Source organism: Gekko japonicus, unplaced genomic scaffold (assembly GCF_001447785.1).
Source record: "Gekko japonicus isolate JY-2015 unplaced genomic scaffold, Gekko_japonicus_V1.1 scaffold153, whole genome shotgun sequence".
NCBI lineage: Eukaryota > Metazoa > Chordata > Lepidosauria > Squamata > Gekkonidae > Gekko > Gekko japonicus.
In genome coordinates, this window is record NW_015175360.1 from 1,131,936 (window position 1) to 1,148,695 (window position 16,760).

Genomic DNA, 16,760 nt, shown 5'->3' on the forward strand with positions numbered 1-16,760 from the left:
CCAGAGGTGCTGAACTCATTTGTTACGAGGGCCGGATCTGGGCCATGTGTGTCATAAAATAAAGGATACAGGCAAACCCAAGATGGGTGGCCGTGTTAGTCTGTCTGTAGCAGTAGAAAAGAGCAAGAGTCCAGTAGCACCTTAAAGACTAACAAAATAAAAACTAAAAAACAGTGAACTCATGAAAGCTCATACCCTACCACATATTTTGGTGTAGGAGAACCAGTTTGGTGTCGTGGTTAAGTGTGCGGACTCTAATCTGGGAGAATTAAGGGTCATGGCCAGTGTTCCCTTTAAGCTGAGTTGGTGTGAGCTAGCTCACAGTTTTTTAGACTCCAGCTCACACGTTTTTGTCTTTCCAGGGCTCTTTTTGTAGAAAAAGCCCAGCAGGAACTCATTAGCATAATAGGCCACACCCAACAGCAGAAACTCATTAGCATATTAGGCCACACCCCTGACAGCACAGCTCATTAGCACATTAGGCCACACCCCCATGTTACCAGAAGTGCTCATCCAGCCACACCCACCTTTTGCTTCTTACTCTGTTTACCTTGCTTGTTGTCAAAACCCAGGGCTTTTTTGCAGCAGGAACTCCTTTGCATGTTAGGCCACACACCCCTAATGTAGCCAATGAGTTCCTGCTGTTGGGTGTGGCCTATTATGCTAATGAGTTCCTGCTGGGCGTGGCCATCTTCGGAGCCAGCCGGAATTCCGTTCCTGTGCGTTCCTGCCCCAAAATAGCCCTGGTTCTGTCAGAGCTGTTCTCTCAGCCCCACTTACCTCACAAGGTGTTTGTTGTGGGGAGAAGGGAAAGGGATTTGTAAGCCGCTCTGAGACTCCAAATGAAGGGTGGGATATAAATCCAATCTCTTCTTGTTCTTCTTTTTGTTAGTCTTTAAGGTGCTACTGGACTCTTGCTCTTTTCTACAGGCAAACCAATTGATATTATTTTTTTTACTCAAAATACAAAATGCTTTAAACATTAACACTCTTGCAGTATTTTCTTAACGATCTCCCTGATGGCCACCCTCCGACTTCTACCGCCCTTTACTCATTAGCACTGAGACAGTATACATGGATATAATGCATAACCTTGGTCATCTGGCAATAAAGGTATTGCTTGCGGGGTGGTTCCAGCCTGTGGGTCATGTGTTTGACACCCCACCTCTATACTGCCTGCATTGCTGCCTGTTCTCAGTATTAGGAAAAGGCAGCCCAGATGCCTTTGCAAGATACAAAGTGTAGCACAGAGCTCCAGGAGCTACAATCAACAGCAGGGGTGGGGGGATCAACTTTCTGTAGCCACTTCCGAGGCTAGTGCAAGGACTGGTTAGAAGAAGAAGAAGAAGAGTTTGGATTTATACCCCGCCCTTCACTACCCAAAGGTGTCTCAGAGCGGCTTACGAACTCCTTTCCCTTCCCCTCCCCACAACAGACACCCTGTGAGGTAGGTGGGGCTGAGAGAACTCTTGACAGAAACTGCTCTTTTTCAAGGACAGCTGCCAGAGTTATGGCTTGCCCAAGGTCATCCAGCCAGGTGCAAGTGGAGGAGTGGGGAATCAAACCTGGTTCTCCCAGATTAAAGTCCGCGCACTTAACCACTACACCAAAGTTAATTAACCTTGGCTGTTGGGAGGTTTTTGACTTTGCAAATTTGAGGAACGTGTACAAAGATATCCAACACGGAGACATGGCCAAGAGTCAGTCTTAACCTTTCCAATTCCCTAAATGAAAGGTGCTTTCTTTCATCACCCTTATGCATCACTGAAAGGGGAGTGCCACAAGAGCATGACCCACACAGTGCCACCACCACTAGAATAATAAACCTTATGACCAATGCTCCTTCTAAGCTGTGGAGTCTTGTGAGCAAAAATTCTACTTTGTGAGTTACTATCATTAAAGCTGTGAGCAAGCTATTTGACTACTGCATAAAATTAGTTTCCTCCCATCCTTCCTGAGCTACGACAAAAATGTGTGAGCTGGAGGCTAAAAAACTGTGAGCTAGCTCACACTAACTCAGCTTAGAGGGAACAATGCTTATGACTCTTACTGTGCCATATTTAGCCATATGATGTCGAAATCATGAAAAAACTTCTACAGAAACAGAAGTGTATGCTACAGATGGCTACAGTATCAAAGATGTGGGAGAACAAGGTTCAGAGTCCCACTTCGCCATGGAAACGTACCAGATGGCCTTGGGCCAGTCACACACACTCAGCCTAACCTACCTCACAGGGTTGTTGAGAGGAATACTGCAAAACAGTAACATAGATTCTGCTTAGGAAGTTAGTGAACCGAGGGACAAAATAATCAGGAAGCTTTTGGGCAAAACCAACTAAAGAGGCCTCCCCTCTTCTGGACAATTGTAGCTCCATAGTGGACTAATTCGTGACATGCAGTTAGAATGAGATGGAAACCCTCAATATAATAAAACTCCCTGTTACCAGGTGAATGCGAGGGCCTAAGTATTCTCCGTAGCTCTTCCATCACCATGACTTGCATAAGGAATAAGACATCCTTTTCAAAGTTATGTAGGCTAACATATACAAATAAATATAGACAGCAGAGAAAAAAGATTTGTGTGCATAACAAAACCAAGGAAAAGGCTCTAGTCCATGGGCATACACAAACCAGTCTGAATTCTCTGGACTGTAGATTAACTACCTGGACGGGGTGTATGTGGGGAAAGAATACCTTTGGGAAAAGCTATTTTGTCTCAAACTATCTATCAAACCATGGATAAGACTGGTGTGTTGGGCCAACCTGTTTAAGTAGTTCCCATTTTGATTCTCCATACCTTACACCAACAAAGCAAGACTCTTACACCAAAGGATTACTTGAATGGCATTCAGCACTACAGTCCCTGAACATGAGCTGCCCATTACAGTATCTCTTAACTGCATGTCACACCGTATGGTGACTCAGTATAAGAGGTCACTGAGGTCAGCCATTAGGAGACGCTTGCTGAATGGTGGCTCCGGTCACATGGGCAGGAAACTGGGGGGGGGGGGGAAGTGTGGCTGTTTGCCCCGGGGCAAACTAACGCACAGTTAAGCGATCAGACCTCCTGTGGAGGTCCTGTGGAGGTTCCGTGGGTAGGTAGAGGTGCCGATCACAGGACACGCCTGCGCGCAACGAAGAAACGCGCGGTGCGGCAAACTGGTTTTCTTTTTTTGTGTACACGACAAATGCGCATGCTCCGTTGGGTGCGTGTGTGCATCCACGGAGACTTGGGGGAAAAAACCACCTTTTTCGCAAGGGGACATGGGCGGGCGCCGGATGCCACCGGAAACGTGATCAGACGCCCGCCCTTGCCCCGTGGTTTCCGGAAACTAGTACCTCCGAGGTACTAGTTTTTTGCTGCGCGTTTTCGGCGGGAAGCCTTGGTTGTGCCACGGAAGCGCTACGCCTCCCAGATGTGCCGGTGAGATCGCGCCCGGAAAATCCACCTATCTTCCGTCTCTCTTGCGTGGCTAATGTTCCGTGTGACCACAGCCAATGTTAGTCAAGTCACCACTGTAACGATGGTTCACAAACATGAATACTAGTGAAATGAAATAGTGCAACGATCTAAGTTTGCACGGGGATGGAAGAATTAACTGGGAACAAACTAGCTGTCATATGCATTTTTTGCCAATTGTCTCATATACAGCTTGTCTCAACAAACATGTAAAGAGCAATAAATATGCGGAATACCCTTTGCTTCACATGAACTGTAATACCAACTGGAGCTGGACAGAAGGGAAAGGCTGATCACAACAGTGTGGTTTTAGTGCCCCACCACTGGAGAACATGTTACAAACACTGAAGTACCAGCTGCATATACTTCTCTGCATATAACAGAAACTTAGTGATAAATCAGTCTGTCTGTAGCAGTACAAACAAGCAAGAGTCCAGTAGCACTTTAAAGACTAACAAAAAGGAACTTGCTGCGTAACTATAGTGGGATGACATTCGAACTAACAAATGTAGTTACTTGACTTTTAAAAGATGCATTACTTGGGTCCTACCAGTCTGCTCGGTTAATTGCAGAGCCTTGCATCAGTAGAAAGACTCCTTGTGCTAGAGGAGAGGACTTGAACAGCTGAGCAATGGAATCCAGCCCAATGTAAGAGGGAAATTTCAAGGACTGTTTTGTCAGAAATGGAGTGTGTGTGGAATACACTAATGAAAACTGAGAGTCCTCTTCGCACAGGCAAAGTTACTGTGTGATATAAAACGAAAAATTTAAAGTCTATAGCTGCTTCCAAAGGTCACCAACTTGACCAGAGCCTTCCATGATAGAGGTGCAGCAACTTGAATGTTTACACCAGGAGTGGCCAAACAGCAGCTCGGGAGCTGCATGCAGCTCTTTCTCAGTCTATGTTAATAAAAAGCAAATTTGCATATTTTCCAATAAAAATGTGTACATAATATTTGTTCATGTCTTACAGCTCTCAGACATCTGACGTTTATTCTGTGTGGCTGTTACATTAAGCAAGTTTGGCCACCCCTGATTTACACATTCTAGAATCCTTTCAGCACACCTTCCGAAAAGTCATCAGTAAATACTGGTAAGCCTACACTTCTGGGGACAGTTGAACTTGTAGGTTCCACCCCACAGCCCACTTGTTGGAACTCATGAAATGCAGTTGAAAAGGAGGCATATTGGTGCACGTATATGTATTAAATACATCTGAAGTATCAAATCTGGTCTGTTTCAGCATTTTATATACAATTTAGTTTGTCATACCACACTAAGCTTCAGGTGGATTGAAACCACAAGAATATCATCTTTGAATGCTTCTGAGATGGAACTAGTGAAAAAGCAGGATCTCAGTATAAAATTACTCAGACCTACCCTGGGCCAAGAATTCAATTACTTCCAGCAGATTCTTGATTTTGTGCCTAGAGATTTTATAAGAGTAGGGCTGGGTCAAGGGACAACTATGTGATGGACTCTAGGGCTCTCCAGAACAGCAGCATTCCCAGCAGACTCATTAAAACTTGGGCAGATAACTTCCCACAATGGCACGAGGAACTTTTCGTGTTTGATTTTAAACAACGTATATTCCAGGCAAGCAATACTACAACTTTCTGAGTATTCCTCATATTAATAAACTCTATAGAAGGGGAGAGTGCCTGCTTGTAAGAGATTGTTTTATAACATTAGAAAGGTTTTAGTGGAAAAATGTCTCTTGATAGTTCCCGCTGAAGAAATCTCAAAACACATCAGCCAGCTGGGATTGAAGAGTTTCTTTTGGCTGCAGTTCTGGGAAAAAGGACATATTCATCATGCATGTATCTTTCCATTCCCAGTTCAAATACCCAAAATCTGAAGTTCTTGGATCACCAAGTATGGAAAGCCAAAAAAACAGACCAAGTAACCTCATAATTATGATTAGCAGAATCCAAGCTGAAGTTCAGAGCCCTTTGGCCTTAGAAAGGGAGAATGTTCCTTGAAAGAATATAGCATAGCCCATAAAATTATGTGGCTTTTTTGTGGGAACGGTACTTGCCTTGTAACCAACTGAAATTCAGTCTATTGGAAGCTGAACATTTAGTAAAGACTGGGATAGAGAAGGATACTAACAGGTCATGAAGGTTCATGTCAAAATCCTATACCCAAGTGTACATTAACTTTTGCATGGGAACTTGCAGCACTTGCACACATGCAACTGCAAAAAGTCCACATGTTGATAATCCAGCACAAATGGGAGAATACCCACTTTTCTGGCATGTACCAATAAATGACGCTCCATTTAGGCAACTTTGAGCATTCCCCTTGGTATCCCAGTTTTCCGGATTTCACAAAATTCATCTGCAATGTTCACCAAATTTTGGTCATTCACCATGCACATTAAAATGTTGCATCCAGTACTAACCTTCCGGGGTTTTTTTTTAAATTACTTTCAAAAGGATATTCTCTACAGAAAAGTAAATCCATGGGAGTTTCATCACAAAACACTCTCCTCAGATAATCAGATCATCATTGTTTGCATAATCTGCCTTGAATCTCAGTGAGAAAGGTGGATTATAAACGAAAACATTTTACATAGGGTTGGATTCAGCAACTGTCTTCTGCTATGCCAGGAGACTACGATATACAGAACTTGCTCATTTAGTACAAGGCAGTCTTTCAATCTAACCCATTGTTCTAAAGGTCTGTTGTAGTTTCCCATCTCCAACTGTAGCAGGACCATATGTGACTTCTCTAATTTGCTGTTCTCTGGCCCGAGAGAAATGGCAACTTAAATTAGAATGTTGGTGATGTCATTTCAGCATGACGTAGACACAGTTGAAGAGCATTTTGCACATTAAAAACTCAGTGGGAAACAATGAAGTGTTCACCTTCTTTCATCCACTCCAATCCATGAAAGCAGCTTCTTTCTTGTTAAAATATCACACCATTCCCTTCTCACTATGTTGCTCTAACACTAAAACCAGTGCATAAACTATACCTTCACTCCACTGAATAGCTATTGCTGGCTGATTTGTGAAAGACAGTTTGGTTAAGCCTGATGACTGTAGACGTTAATCAAGACACGGTCAACATTCTCATTTCTAGAAAGTCAGCTTATCAGTCTGCCCTGAAGGCATCATGATCCTTTATCCAACACAGAGGCCAGAAGTTTAATTTTCAGGCTTAGAGACTTTAAAAAGCATATACCAGGACAGAGAAGTAACCACTAGAATTGTTGTTAAGAAAAGTTTCCACTATTTTTGAAGAAAAGCTTTGATGCTCTTTGGTTATTTCATTACAATCAAGGGCACAGATCTGCTGCAAGTTTAGATTTGTTTTTAAATCCAGCTTTTCAGGATGGTCTTCGATTGCCAATGTACATGGATGGCACAATATACAAAAAAAGGAAACCTTACCTATCTTCAGTAGTTGTAAACCTGCCACTCAGGACCTTTAGTTTCTACAGCTAAACCTTAAAGCTAACACCCCTCTCTGCCAAGATGTTTTAATAAAATACTTTACTTTCAAGAGATTTAACAATTAACTGTTTATTCAGTCATTTCTTTGCATTTTACAGCTGAAATTCTGGAAACTCAAACACAACATCTTTGCCCGTGAGCTTCTTGTAGACACCAGAAAATGTTTCTACCTGCAAAAAAATAAAAGGAACAGAAGCCAGTTATACACTTATTATCATTTTCTTCCTCTATAACTACGGATGAAGTTTGAGAAACTACAGGGATATATAAGATAATGCCCATAAGCATTCAGAACCGAAGACAAACTTATTGTACAACATTATGTGCTCAATGTAAGTCCGCAATCAGAAGGGCACCAGCTTTACAGGGATCAAGATGAGGGCTGAGAAGTGTTTCATTATGCCTTAAACAAAGCAAACAATACAAAGAAAAAATGGTAGTAAAGGAGAGTTGCAGCCAGGGCTTATTTGTGTGCCAGTACTCACCAGTACTAAGTACTGGCACATTTTTTTCAAGCACTCTCTCCCATTTCCTAAATGTGCACCAGCCCATCCCACTCAGCCAGAGAAAGAGGGGTGGGCAGCAGGTTGGGGCAGGCGTGCAATAGAGCTGCCAGGGCAGGCACATAGGGACCTGAGCCACCCCGGCCAGGGAGAACGCACAACGAGTTGAGCTGACATGGGTGGCAGACATGGACCTCAGTGTGCATGAACCCAGCCACACCCCAAGCCGCTGTGCCTGAGAAAGGCGGTTAGAAGGAACCCAGCTACCACCACCCACAAGCTGGCCGGGTGAGGAGCTGCCTCCTCTCTTCCTTCCTCCTTTAAGGAGAGGGGGCGGGGGCCAGGTGACAGAAGGCCAGCCCAATGAGCCAGGTGGCTGCAAAGCCCAACAGCCACAACGGAGGAGTTTACAGGGGAATAGGCCAGAACAGGGTCGGACGGAAGAAGATTCGGCAGCAGAGAAGTCGTTGGTGGTCACCTGCACTTCCTCCCTCCATTGTGGGAGCGTAAAGCTGGGCGGGGAAGGAAGGCTGGGCGATAGGGGGAGCTGCCACAGCCCTGGGCGGGCAAGGAGCCCACTGGTGCCCTATGAGCCAGAGGGGTGGGGAACCCCAACAGAAGAGGAAGAGATGGCAGTCAATCATCTGCTATCCCTCCCTCCCTTGTGGGGCAGAAGTGAGATTTTTTTCACTCCTAAAGCAAAAGATTAATGTTCAAGTTAAAACGTCTGAATTCCTTCTCGAGGTACCTTTTGCAAATAGGGGGTTGCTAACTTAACCAGCCCCTGCTCCTACGTCTGTAAGAGCAGCTCACTCTGCTGTCATAAACACTGATTTCCACATTGTAAAAAGGCAGGTCAACCTCTTCTTAGGTCAGGGGTTTCCCTCGTCAGTTGGCAACTCGGCCAGCATATAAGTAGTAGTGCACATTTGGGAAATCAAGTGGGGGGGGGGGAAATCAGTTATGTCCCCAGATCCAATCTCACCACTGCCTTGAACTCACAGGTCACCTTAAGTTAGGCAAGCCACAGCTTCTCTGTCTCACACCACTGTTTACTGCTTGGAAATAATACTGATCTACATTACATTGTTGTTGTAAGGCTTACCAGTGTATCCAACCACACCATTAAGGGAAATTAAATATTGTTTTCTTACGAGGAAGCAGCAGTGATCCCCCACTTCTGCTGCAACCTACTCAGCCCTCCAAAACACTGTTCCTGTAGGTTAATGGATGCTCCCGAACAGCCTAGTGGGGATCTGCGGGGGGGGGGGAGGGCTACATCATGATACTGATAGAAATTGGTGCAACACGTACTGGCACTTTTTTTAAATCACAAAAAGCAGCAGTTGTATCAGCCACCTAACATACCTTCACAGCATTCCTTGTAATTGTTAAACAACTTTAGTGTGTTTCCAGTACTCAATGTTTAACGGCAATCATGCTGTGAACTGGTGCTGATATGCCAGCATTAAAGACACCCACAAACAGTAATTACTCGTGGCAATCACAATACTGATACCTGCCAATCCAGGTTATTATATTTTATTCCAAACATTGGTTAAGGAACTTCAGGCACTGCACAGGGCCCCTCTTCTATCATCAAATCAACCCCGAGGCCTACAATCTCAATTTTTTGGTGTGAGCAGGGATTTGAATTCTACCTTCCAAAATCCAAGATCAGCACTCTAATCAGACTATTACGATGGCTCTGAAAATGTATTAGCTGCCTCAGGTAATACATTTCCAGATATATAAGTTGCTGAGAAAGACAACTCTTGAAGAGACCCCAAGATGAGTACCCAACAGTTCCAACACAAATCTACTATGGCCACCCAAACTAAATCCCTGCTACTCAATTATCATTTTCTCAACTTAGCCTGCTCAAAGGACCGACACCACTGACGTACAGATCTCATCTGTATAGTTTGCTTTAAAAATGGTTTCTTACCTTATGCTCAACATTGTTCTGCTGTGCTTTGTCTAAGTGGACCTTTATGAGCCGGCTGCCATCCAGTTTTACGCGGATTCTCTTGCCCACAATTTCACTTGGGAAAACCAGGTCTTCAAGAATGGCATCGTGTACTGCAGTAAGTGTACGGCTAAAAAGAACAATTCAAGTGTTTTTACTATGCCCCAGCCTGCTTCAGGTTAATCTCTTTCCTCCCATGTGAATGTTGCACTACCACATTGCCTCATGGCATGGATAGTTTGAATTTGGCTGTTAGACCCTATTAAGGAAACGTTAAGGTGCTATACAGTAGTTAGTAAAAACATTCAAAGGCACCCTGTACATTTAAGCAAAGCCTTATACGGCCAGTCCTTGCAGTGCTCAGTAATACAGTAGCAAGACAATACGCTACAATTTCCAAAATTGTACAAAAGTAGCTGAATAAAGGTACTTCAGTCCATCAACCCATTCAACTAGTTTTTTCGTTTCAACCTGAGCCAACAGGAACAAATTCTCAAGTACTTCAGTTTAACTAACCTGTGAATCATGAGATTTTAAAAAGTCTCATCTGACAATATACTACCAATTGGATTTTGTCTCTCATTGTTCAGTTTCAGCAACTATTATTGACTGAGCCATCCATCCCTTTCACTACTTCTGCTTTCAAAAACTGCAGGGATGCCCCATGGCAACCCAAAACACCAAAAAGGCTACATACTCAAAGCAGAGCTTCCAACTAAAATTAAGGCCAGTTACTTTTTGCCTAACACAGCTGTGACCAGTCTCACAAGGACACAAAAGGAGAAAAGCTTATTTCCCACAAACTAGAGAATTATGAGTTAAGCAGAACTACAACAGGCCCACTTGTGTCCCAGATATACAGAAATATTCACAGCTGCCAATTTCCCAACGCCACCACATTTTTTACAGCTACAGGAAATGAGATGTGACAAGAGTGTCATACTGCTGACAAGCTCAGCTCATGTCTGGATTAGGGGCGTGCATTCCCACCTACCCAACCCAAAAATATACCTGAAAAACACCTTATCAGTATTTTTCGGGTATATTTTGGCATCTCAAATGTATCCAGGTTTTCTCAGGAAACCCAAAAAAATCCCAGATATATTCAGGAATTACTGTTAGATCTGAAAACAGAGGCAGCAAGAGCAGATTGCTCCCACCTCTCAGCTGTTTGTTGGGATTCTACTGCAGTCCCTTTAAAGTTTAAAGAGACTACAGAAGACAGCCTGAGGATCAGGATTGGCTATGCCAGGGGGGGAGCAGACCCCACCGGCTCAGCTTGAGGCTTCTCGTGCAGCCTGGTTTAAACCTGCATGCCTCAGGAAGCAATCTCCCCGTTGAATGCAGATCCTGGAGCTAGCACCTCCTGTGGCACAGTTTAAACTAGGATACAGGACAAGCCAAGCCAGCCCCAGGATCAGGCTGGCTTTTTTCTTTTTTAATCCAGTATTTTTCTTCTTGTGTCTATTGGACCCTAAACATTTCAGAATTTCTGGAAAATCCCAGGTCCAAATACTGCACTAGTATTGGGAAGTGGGTTTGTTTTGGAAATACCATTTTTTTTCCAGATCCAATAGACCCAAAACAAAAAAACTGCACACCCCTAGTCTGGATGGGTCATGGGAGCACAAATATAATAGTACCCACTCTAAGCATCTATTTGGTTGACGCCATCGCTGGATTCCTAACAGCAAAAACTTTAAATCGCTGTTTCTAGTAGGCATACTAAGTTAAATGTAACTAATTAGACAACATCAGAAAGGTACTATCAAGCAACTAGTTCCTTGTAGCAACTGGCAATCCTTGACCTTGAATGATAAATCACAAGACAGACAAACTCAGGGCAAAACATAGCAGAAGGAAAGTGAGGGCTATGAGGGACACCACCAGCAGAAGACCGAAACATGTGGAGTAATGACTGCTGTTGTTCAAGACCAATAGAATTTGTCAAATCAACTGAACTAGTTCGCCACCTGTACTGGCATACTACAAATAAACAAAACAGTTTCAGGAATGTATGAAGCTGCTTCATACAAAGGCAGACCATATTACTAATTCTATTACTGTTTACTACAGCTACAGTAACTCTCAAAGATTTAGCGAATAATACTGGTAACACTCTGTATTACATTAAATATTATGGACAGTAAACGTCTTCCTTATATTTTCAAGCTGTAACCTGGATATCCATTCTAGCGATGAGAAACAATTACCTATCAAAACACAACCTTTAACACATATGTACTTTAGCGCTGTCTCTTGCACCAATTCAGAGCAAAAAGAACAGCAGATTACCTCCTGGGGCGTTTTTGCTTGTTTTTTGTGCGGCTTTTTCTTGTTGGTTTTGGCAAAATTCTTCTCTGTAAAGGAAGAGAAGAGAGTAGCCCATTAGCATTATTAACAGACTGGTACATTACCGGGTATCCTACAGCACAGTTGCAGTGTGATACTACGCTCTGTACAGTTAACTGCAAGTTGGTAAGAATTCAACAAAACATAAAAATTTAGCTCAGGTTTAGTGTAACATTCACAGGCAAAGAAAAATTGTTCTACTTCCCCAAAGCCCTTTTGTTTCCCTTACAGAGTGTTTTTGCTGAGGATTATGACAATCTTCCACATACCTGAGCAATGAACACCACATGCTTTCCGCTGAATTTTTTCTCCAGCTCACGAACTAGCCGCACCTGAATCTTCTGGAAAGATTTCAGCTGAGGGACTGGTACAAATATGATGATTGCTTTTTTACCGCCACCCACTTCAATTTCCTAAGTAAGAACAGATACCTGTTTAGAAGTAACCAGGAATTAATGCAGCCTGCATCTTTAAATAAAGTTCATATTTACAGCTCAGTAGCCACGAAGCAGAAAAACATCTTGACTAAAGCATCAAATGCCAGCAGCAAGCTTGCTTTTCCTGACTAGATTCTTCAGTTCCAACACAAGTACCCTAACACTAATCAAATACAAAAAAACTGCATGCTCAAGGATAAACATGTCATGTAGCATAACATCATCCACTAAATTTCCTGGAAAGCTGAAGTGTTCTCCTACAGGTTTCTCAATCCTGTGATTCCTGATGACAGATTTGTGCTCATTTATCACATTCAATGGGTGGCCTCAATGTAGCTGTTTTATTACAAAGGAACTTCAGGAACAGAATGGAAAGGGAAATTGCTGAATTACGAGTATAACACTTGGAAAAAAAACCTTCCCAGGACTCAACAGGGGTATTCAGTCCTCACATATGTATTTCTCAACAAGAAAGACTATAAATCCTCTGTATTTTAGTGTTTTTCGGAATAGCGTATTAGAATATTGAATGTAATGCCAGGAATAGTGGGATGCTTTGCTGACATGACACTGCATTCACCTCAAAAAGTGCTGTTAAGTGATCTCTACACCTGGGAGGAGAGTATGGAGATTCTCAGTTTGCTTCCCACAATAAGAAAAGACACCTATAGACATTTATCTGCTATTCAGACATATTTATTGCTTTACAACTGTTGACCTTATACCCTTAGTTTGCTACTTTTGACCGCATATCTTAAACATCATCATGTTACATGTTAATTTCCCTGCCTATAAGTCTGAACTTCACCCACCATTCCAATATATTTGTGAATGTATGAGTACACACAAAAGCTCATACTTTGAATACACCTTTGATGGTCTTAAAGGTGCCACTGGACTCTAATTTTATTCTGGTGTTCACACAGGCATTTCACAACCATCAAGAATGAGTAAGACCAATATCCACTTAGCCAGCTACCCCAACACTGTTTAACACTAGCTGAGTGAGCGGAACCCACAGTACATTTAAAAAGCCACTCAATGCTGTTTATTCTTAAATTCATAACTTCTGAATTTAGTATTAGAAGAAATCTAGATGTTTAAAAAGTTCCAATTCAGAGCTTGGTTTTCAGAACAGGAAGATAATTTGTGTGCTACCAGTGCATATCTAGCATTCCTCAATCAAGGGAAGAAGTGATGTGACATGGTAGTCACACATCCAATAAATGGCAGCAGACAAAAAATGAGTACTTGCCTGAGAAACTCTTAACCTCATGCTTTACTTTGAGGCTAGCCATATTTTAGGTGCCTCACCTGGATAAAAAAGCAAACACAGAGCTAAACCCCTGTTAAAGTGTTAGGTTACTAAATGAAAAGGATGTAACATGATTATTTTCCATATCTAGAGCTCCCCAATTGATGCATGTGGCAAAGTATAAACATAAATCCAATGTTATGATTTTACAAACCACAACTGCCTTCTATAGAAATATTTTTGATGTCAACATAATGCATTCAAGATCAAAAACTGCTACCGTGCATCCTTTTCCTGAGATGGCTGCCCCTTATGCAGAGGTGCATTTTACATAGATGTGTCCTGCATGGTTTGTCTCCTCAGCAACCACAAGCACTGAGAAGTTGTAGGAATATACAGGACGCCTCCCTCACCAGCTAGGTCAGCCAGAGAGGAAAAAACTTTCTGTCCAATGTTGTGGAATGGGACCATACGTCATCGGCCCTCACAGGGCTACGCTCCCATACGCCACTTGGGCAGAGCCATGCAAGAGCCACCTTGCTGGATGCCCACATTGGGTTCATTCTGAAGCATCAGCCAGAAGAAACAGATTAACCTGACTTTACGGAAGAAACCTATTTGTTAGGGAATTCAATTTAAGATACACCCGACAATGGCATGCAATACTGAGCACTGAGCATCACTTAACACACAAAGGGCATACAACATATCCATTATGAACCCAACTGCAAGTCTGCATGAGCAGGAAGCATGATTTTAAGCTACCTTCGCAGCTGTGATGTTCAATTCTCTCAGCTGAGCCTTTAAGTCAGAGTTCATCTCCAACTCCAGAAGAGCCTTGAAGGAAGCAAGAAAACATAATATGTCAATCTAAACAAACTAAGCCTGAAAACAACCGACCATACTTGCTCCTAACCACAGGGAAAAATCACTGAATAACAGTGGCCCGGTCACACGGGCCGGATATCGCCGGGGGGAGGCGTGGCTAATTACCCTGGCGCAGTTTGATCCGTGATTACGCGATCAGACTCGCCAGCGGCACACCACGGGTCCTTCCCTTGGTGCCGGCGGGCAAAGGAGGGACCAGAGGAGAATGGTGCGCGTCAGCGCGATCACACCACGGGAGTGTGGAGACAGCCCGTGGCAAACGTTTACTAGTACTTTGGAGGTACTACTTTTTTAATGTGCATTTTCGGCGGTAAGCCACGGGCGCGCTCCACTTCCTAGATGTTGGGGTGTGATCGCGCCTGGATAATCCACCCACCATCTGTGCCTCTCCCGCGACAACTTTGCCGTGTGACCGGGGCCAGTGTTATTCTGACAAGTGCAGGTCAAGCATCCTATTCCTTAGGGATCATTGTTACAGCAAAATGGTCAAAGACAGCCCTGAGCTGTCATTCCAAACTCACTTTAGAGCTTCCATTATTGGTAGAGTAAATTCTAATACATTTTGATTGTAGCTCCTAAACCATTAGGATGATGCCTTGACTCATCTCACACAGCAGCTTAATTAGTGTCCACCTGTATCACAGCATCAACATGAAGTTGAATGAATTACTTCAGACTGGTTCTGAAAGACTTCAATCCTGATTTTCTACAAGAAATATACTTAACGCTCCTACCAAAACACAGCACTTACCTGGGAGATGCCAGACTCAAATTCATCTGGCTTTTCACCATTGGGCTTCACAATCTTTGCACTGGAACTGAACATGGCCGTTCTATATTCCAAAACAAAAACAAGCAATGCTTCAATGTTTATTTATTAAGAACAATTTCCTCTTTCCAATAAAAAAGCAAATGACTGAGGGTCCTGATGATACACAAACAAAACCCCACGTCTGTAGGCCAGACAACTGTCTTGTTGCATTACAGCTTTACTGACTTGTACGTTATTAGTGCAATAAATGGCAGATAGAGCCACTAACAGCAGTTAAGCGAAACACAAGAAGAAGCCTAGAGACTGTGAGCACAGGGCACGAGCAAGGAGCCCTGGTTCTATTCGCATCTGAGATATGAGTTCACTGGGTTGCCTCAGGAGAAACTGTTTACAGTGGCTTCAGCCTTCCACACGGATTATCTCCTTGTTACATCCACTTCACAAAGTTGTTGCCACAATTGCCATCAAGTGAAAAGCTTACAGAAAAGCCCCATATGAATACAAGAAGTGTTAGTGTCTGTAAATGCAACAGAGATTACCACCACCCCCAGGACACTCCAGACAAGTATTCACACAGCACAAGACACACACAGTTCATTTAACAGTGACTAACTCAGGCACCATATTTCAGCTTCCAAGGAGCCCTGTAATATAATGTAAGGCACTACAGGTCAAATATCAGTGTAGTGCTTTAGCTAGGAAATGCTAGGCTCAAATCCTTACTTGCCATGAAACTCACTGGGAGAGCTACCCCATCATTCTCTCCCTCAGCCTACCTCACTTCAACAAAGGTTTTAAGAGGATAAAATGAACCCATGGAGAACTATGTACACTACTGTGGGCACACTGGGAGGGAAAAAGAAGAAGACAAAAATACACAACATAAGTTAAAACTATCACAAACAAATAAAGCCACTTTCCAGACCCTCTGAAGTGCTAACAACTGCAAAATGCCAAAACCCAACACACCACCTGATCCCAAGCTAAGGTGGAAACGCTACAAGCTCTGCCTCCACACACACCCTGCTCTCCAGACCGTGCATACCAGAGCGAGCAACTTTGCCGACCATGTGCTATCGCTGCCGCCAGAGAAGGAGGAGGAAAGGCTGCTGGGAAGAGAAGGACCGGCCTTTATTTTCTCTTCAGATGCTCGGCTAAGGAAGCTGCTCTTGCCTCGTCAGCCGCCTGCTAAAGGGCGCCTAAGAGGGACGAGCCCAGCCTGCGTGGTCGTTTCAGGAGAGGAGACCATGCAGCAAGGGCAACAAACAGCCCGAGCTTCGCCAGCAGACACTCGGGAGGCCCACTGCAGCCCCCACAGCTCAGACAGGCCGAGCCCAGCGCTCCTGCCCCCCCCGCGCCCGCGGTCAGGCCGCCCCAGGGCCGCCCCTCCCCCAGCGCTAGCCCGTGCAGGATCCGGCTCATCCCCCGGTGCAGGTCAGCCATCGGGTACTGAAGGACGGCGAATCGGACGCATCCCGAGGCAGACATCCCAGACAGACGAGCTTCCCTCCGCTCAACACAATATTACCGGAGTCGCGACAGGAAAACCCCGCCACCCTACAAGCCAGGCCCCAAAGGATGGCACCTACCTCTTGCAACGCCGGCCTAAGGAAGAGAAAGAGCTATCGCGAGAACACCAAAAGATCCCCTGCCCGGGAAACAG

General features: G+C 43.9%; 1 protein-coding gene across 1 annotated transcript; it reads right to left on the minus strand.

Annotated features, from left to right (window-relative positions):
- Positions 1-6,974: 6,974 nt before the first annotated feature.
- Positions 6,975-16,760, minus strand: RPS7 (ribosomal protein S7). The gene is made up of 7 exons (XM_015425365.1): positions 16,687-16,760; positions 15,077-15,158; positions 14,203-14,274; positions 12,015-12,158; positions 11,689-11,753; positions 9,373-9,523; positions 6,975-7,091 (listed from the first exon to the last, which is right to left on the minus strand). The coding sequence occupies exons 2-7, from the start codon at positions 15,149-15,151 to the stop codon at positions 7,014-7,016; spliced, it is 585 nt and encodes a 194-aa protein (XP_015280851.1). The 5' UTR covers positions 15,152-15,158; positions 16,687-16,760; the 3' UTR covers positions 6,975-7,013.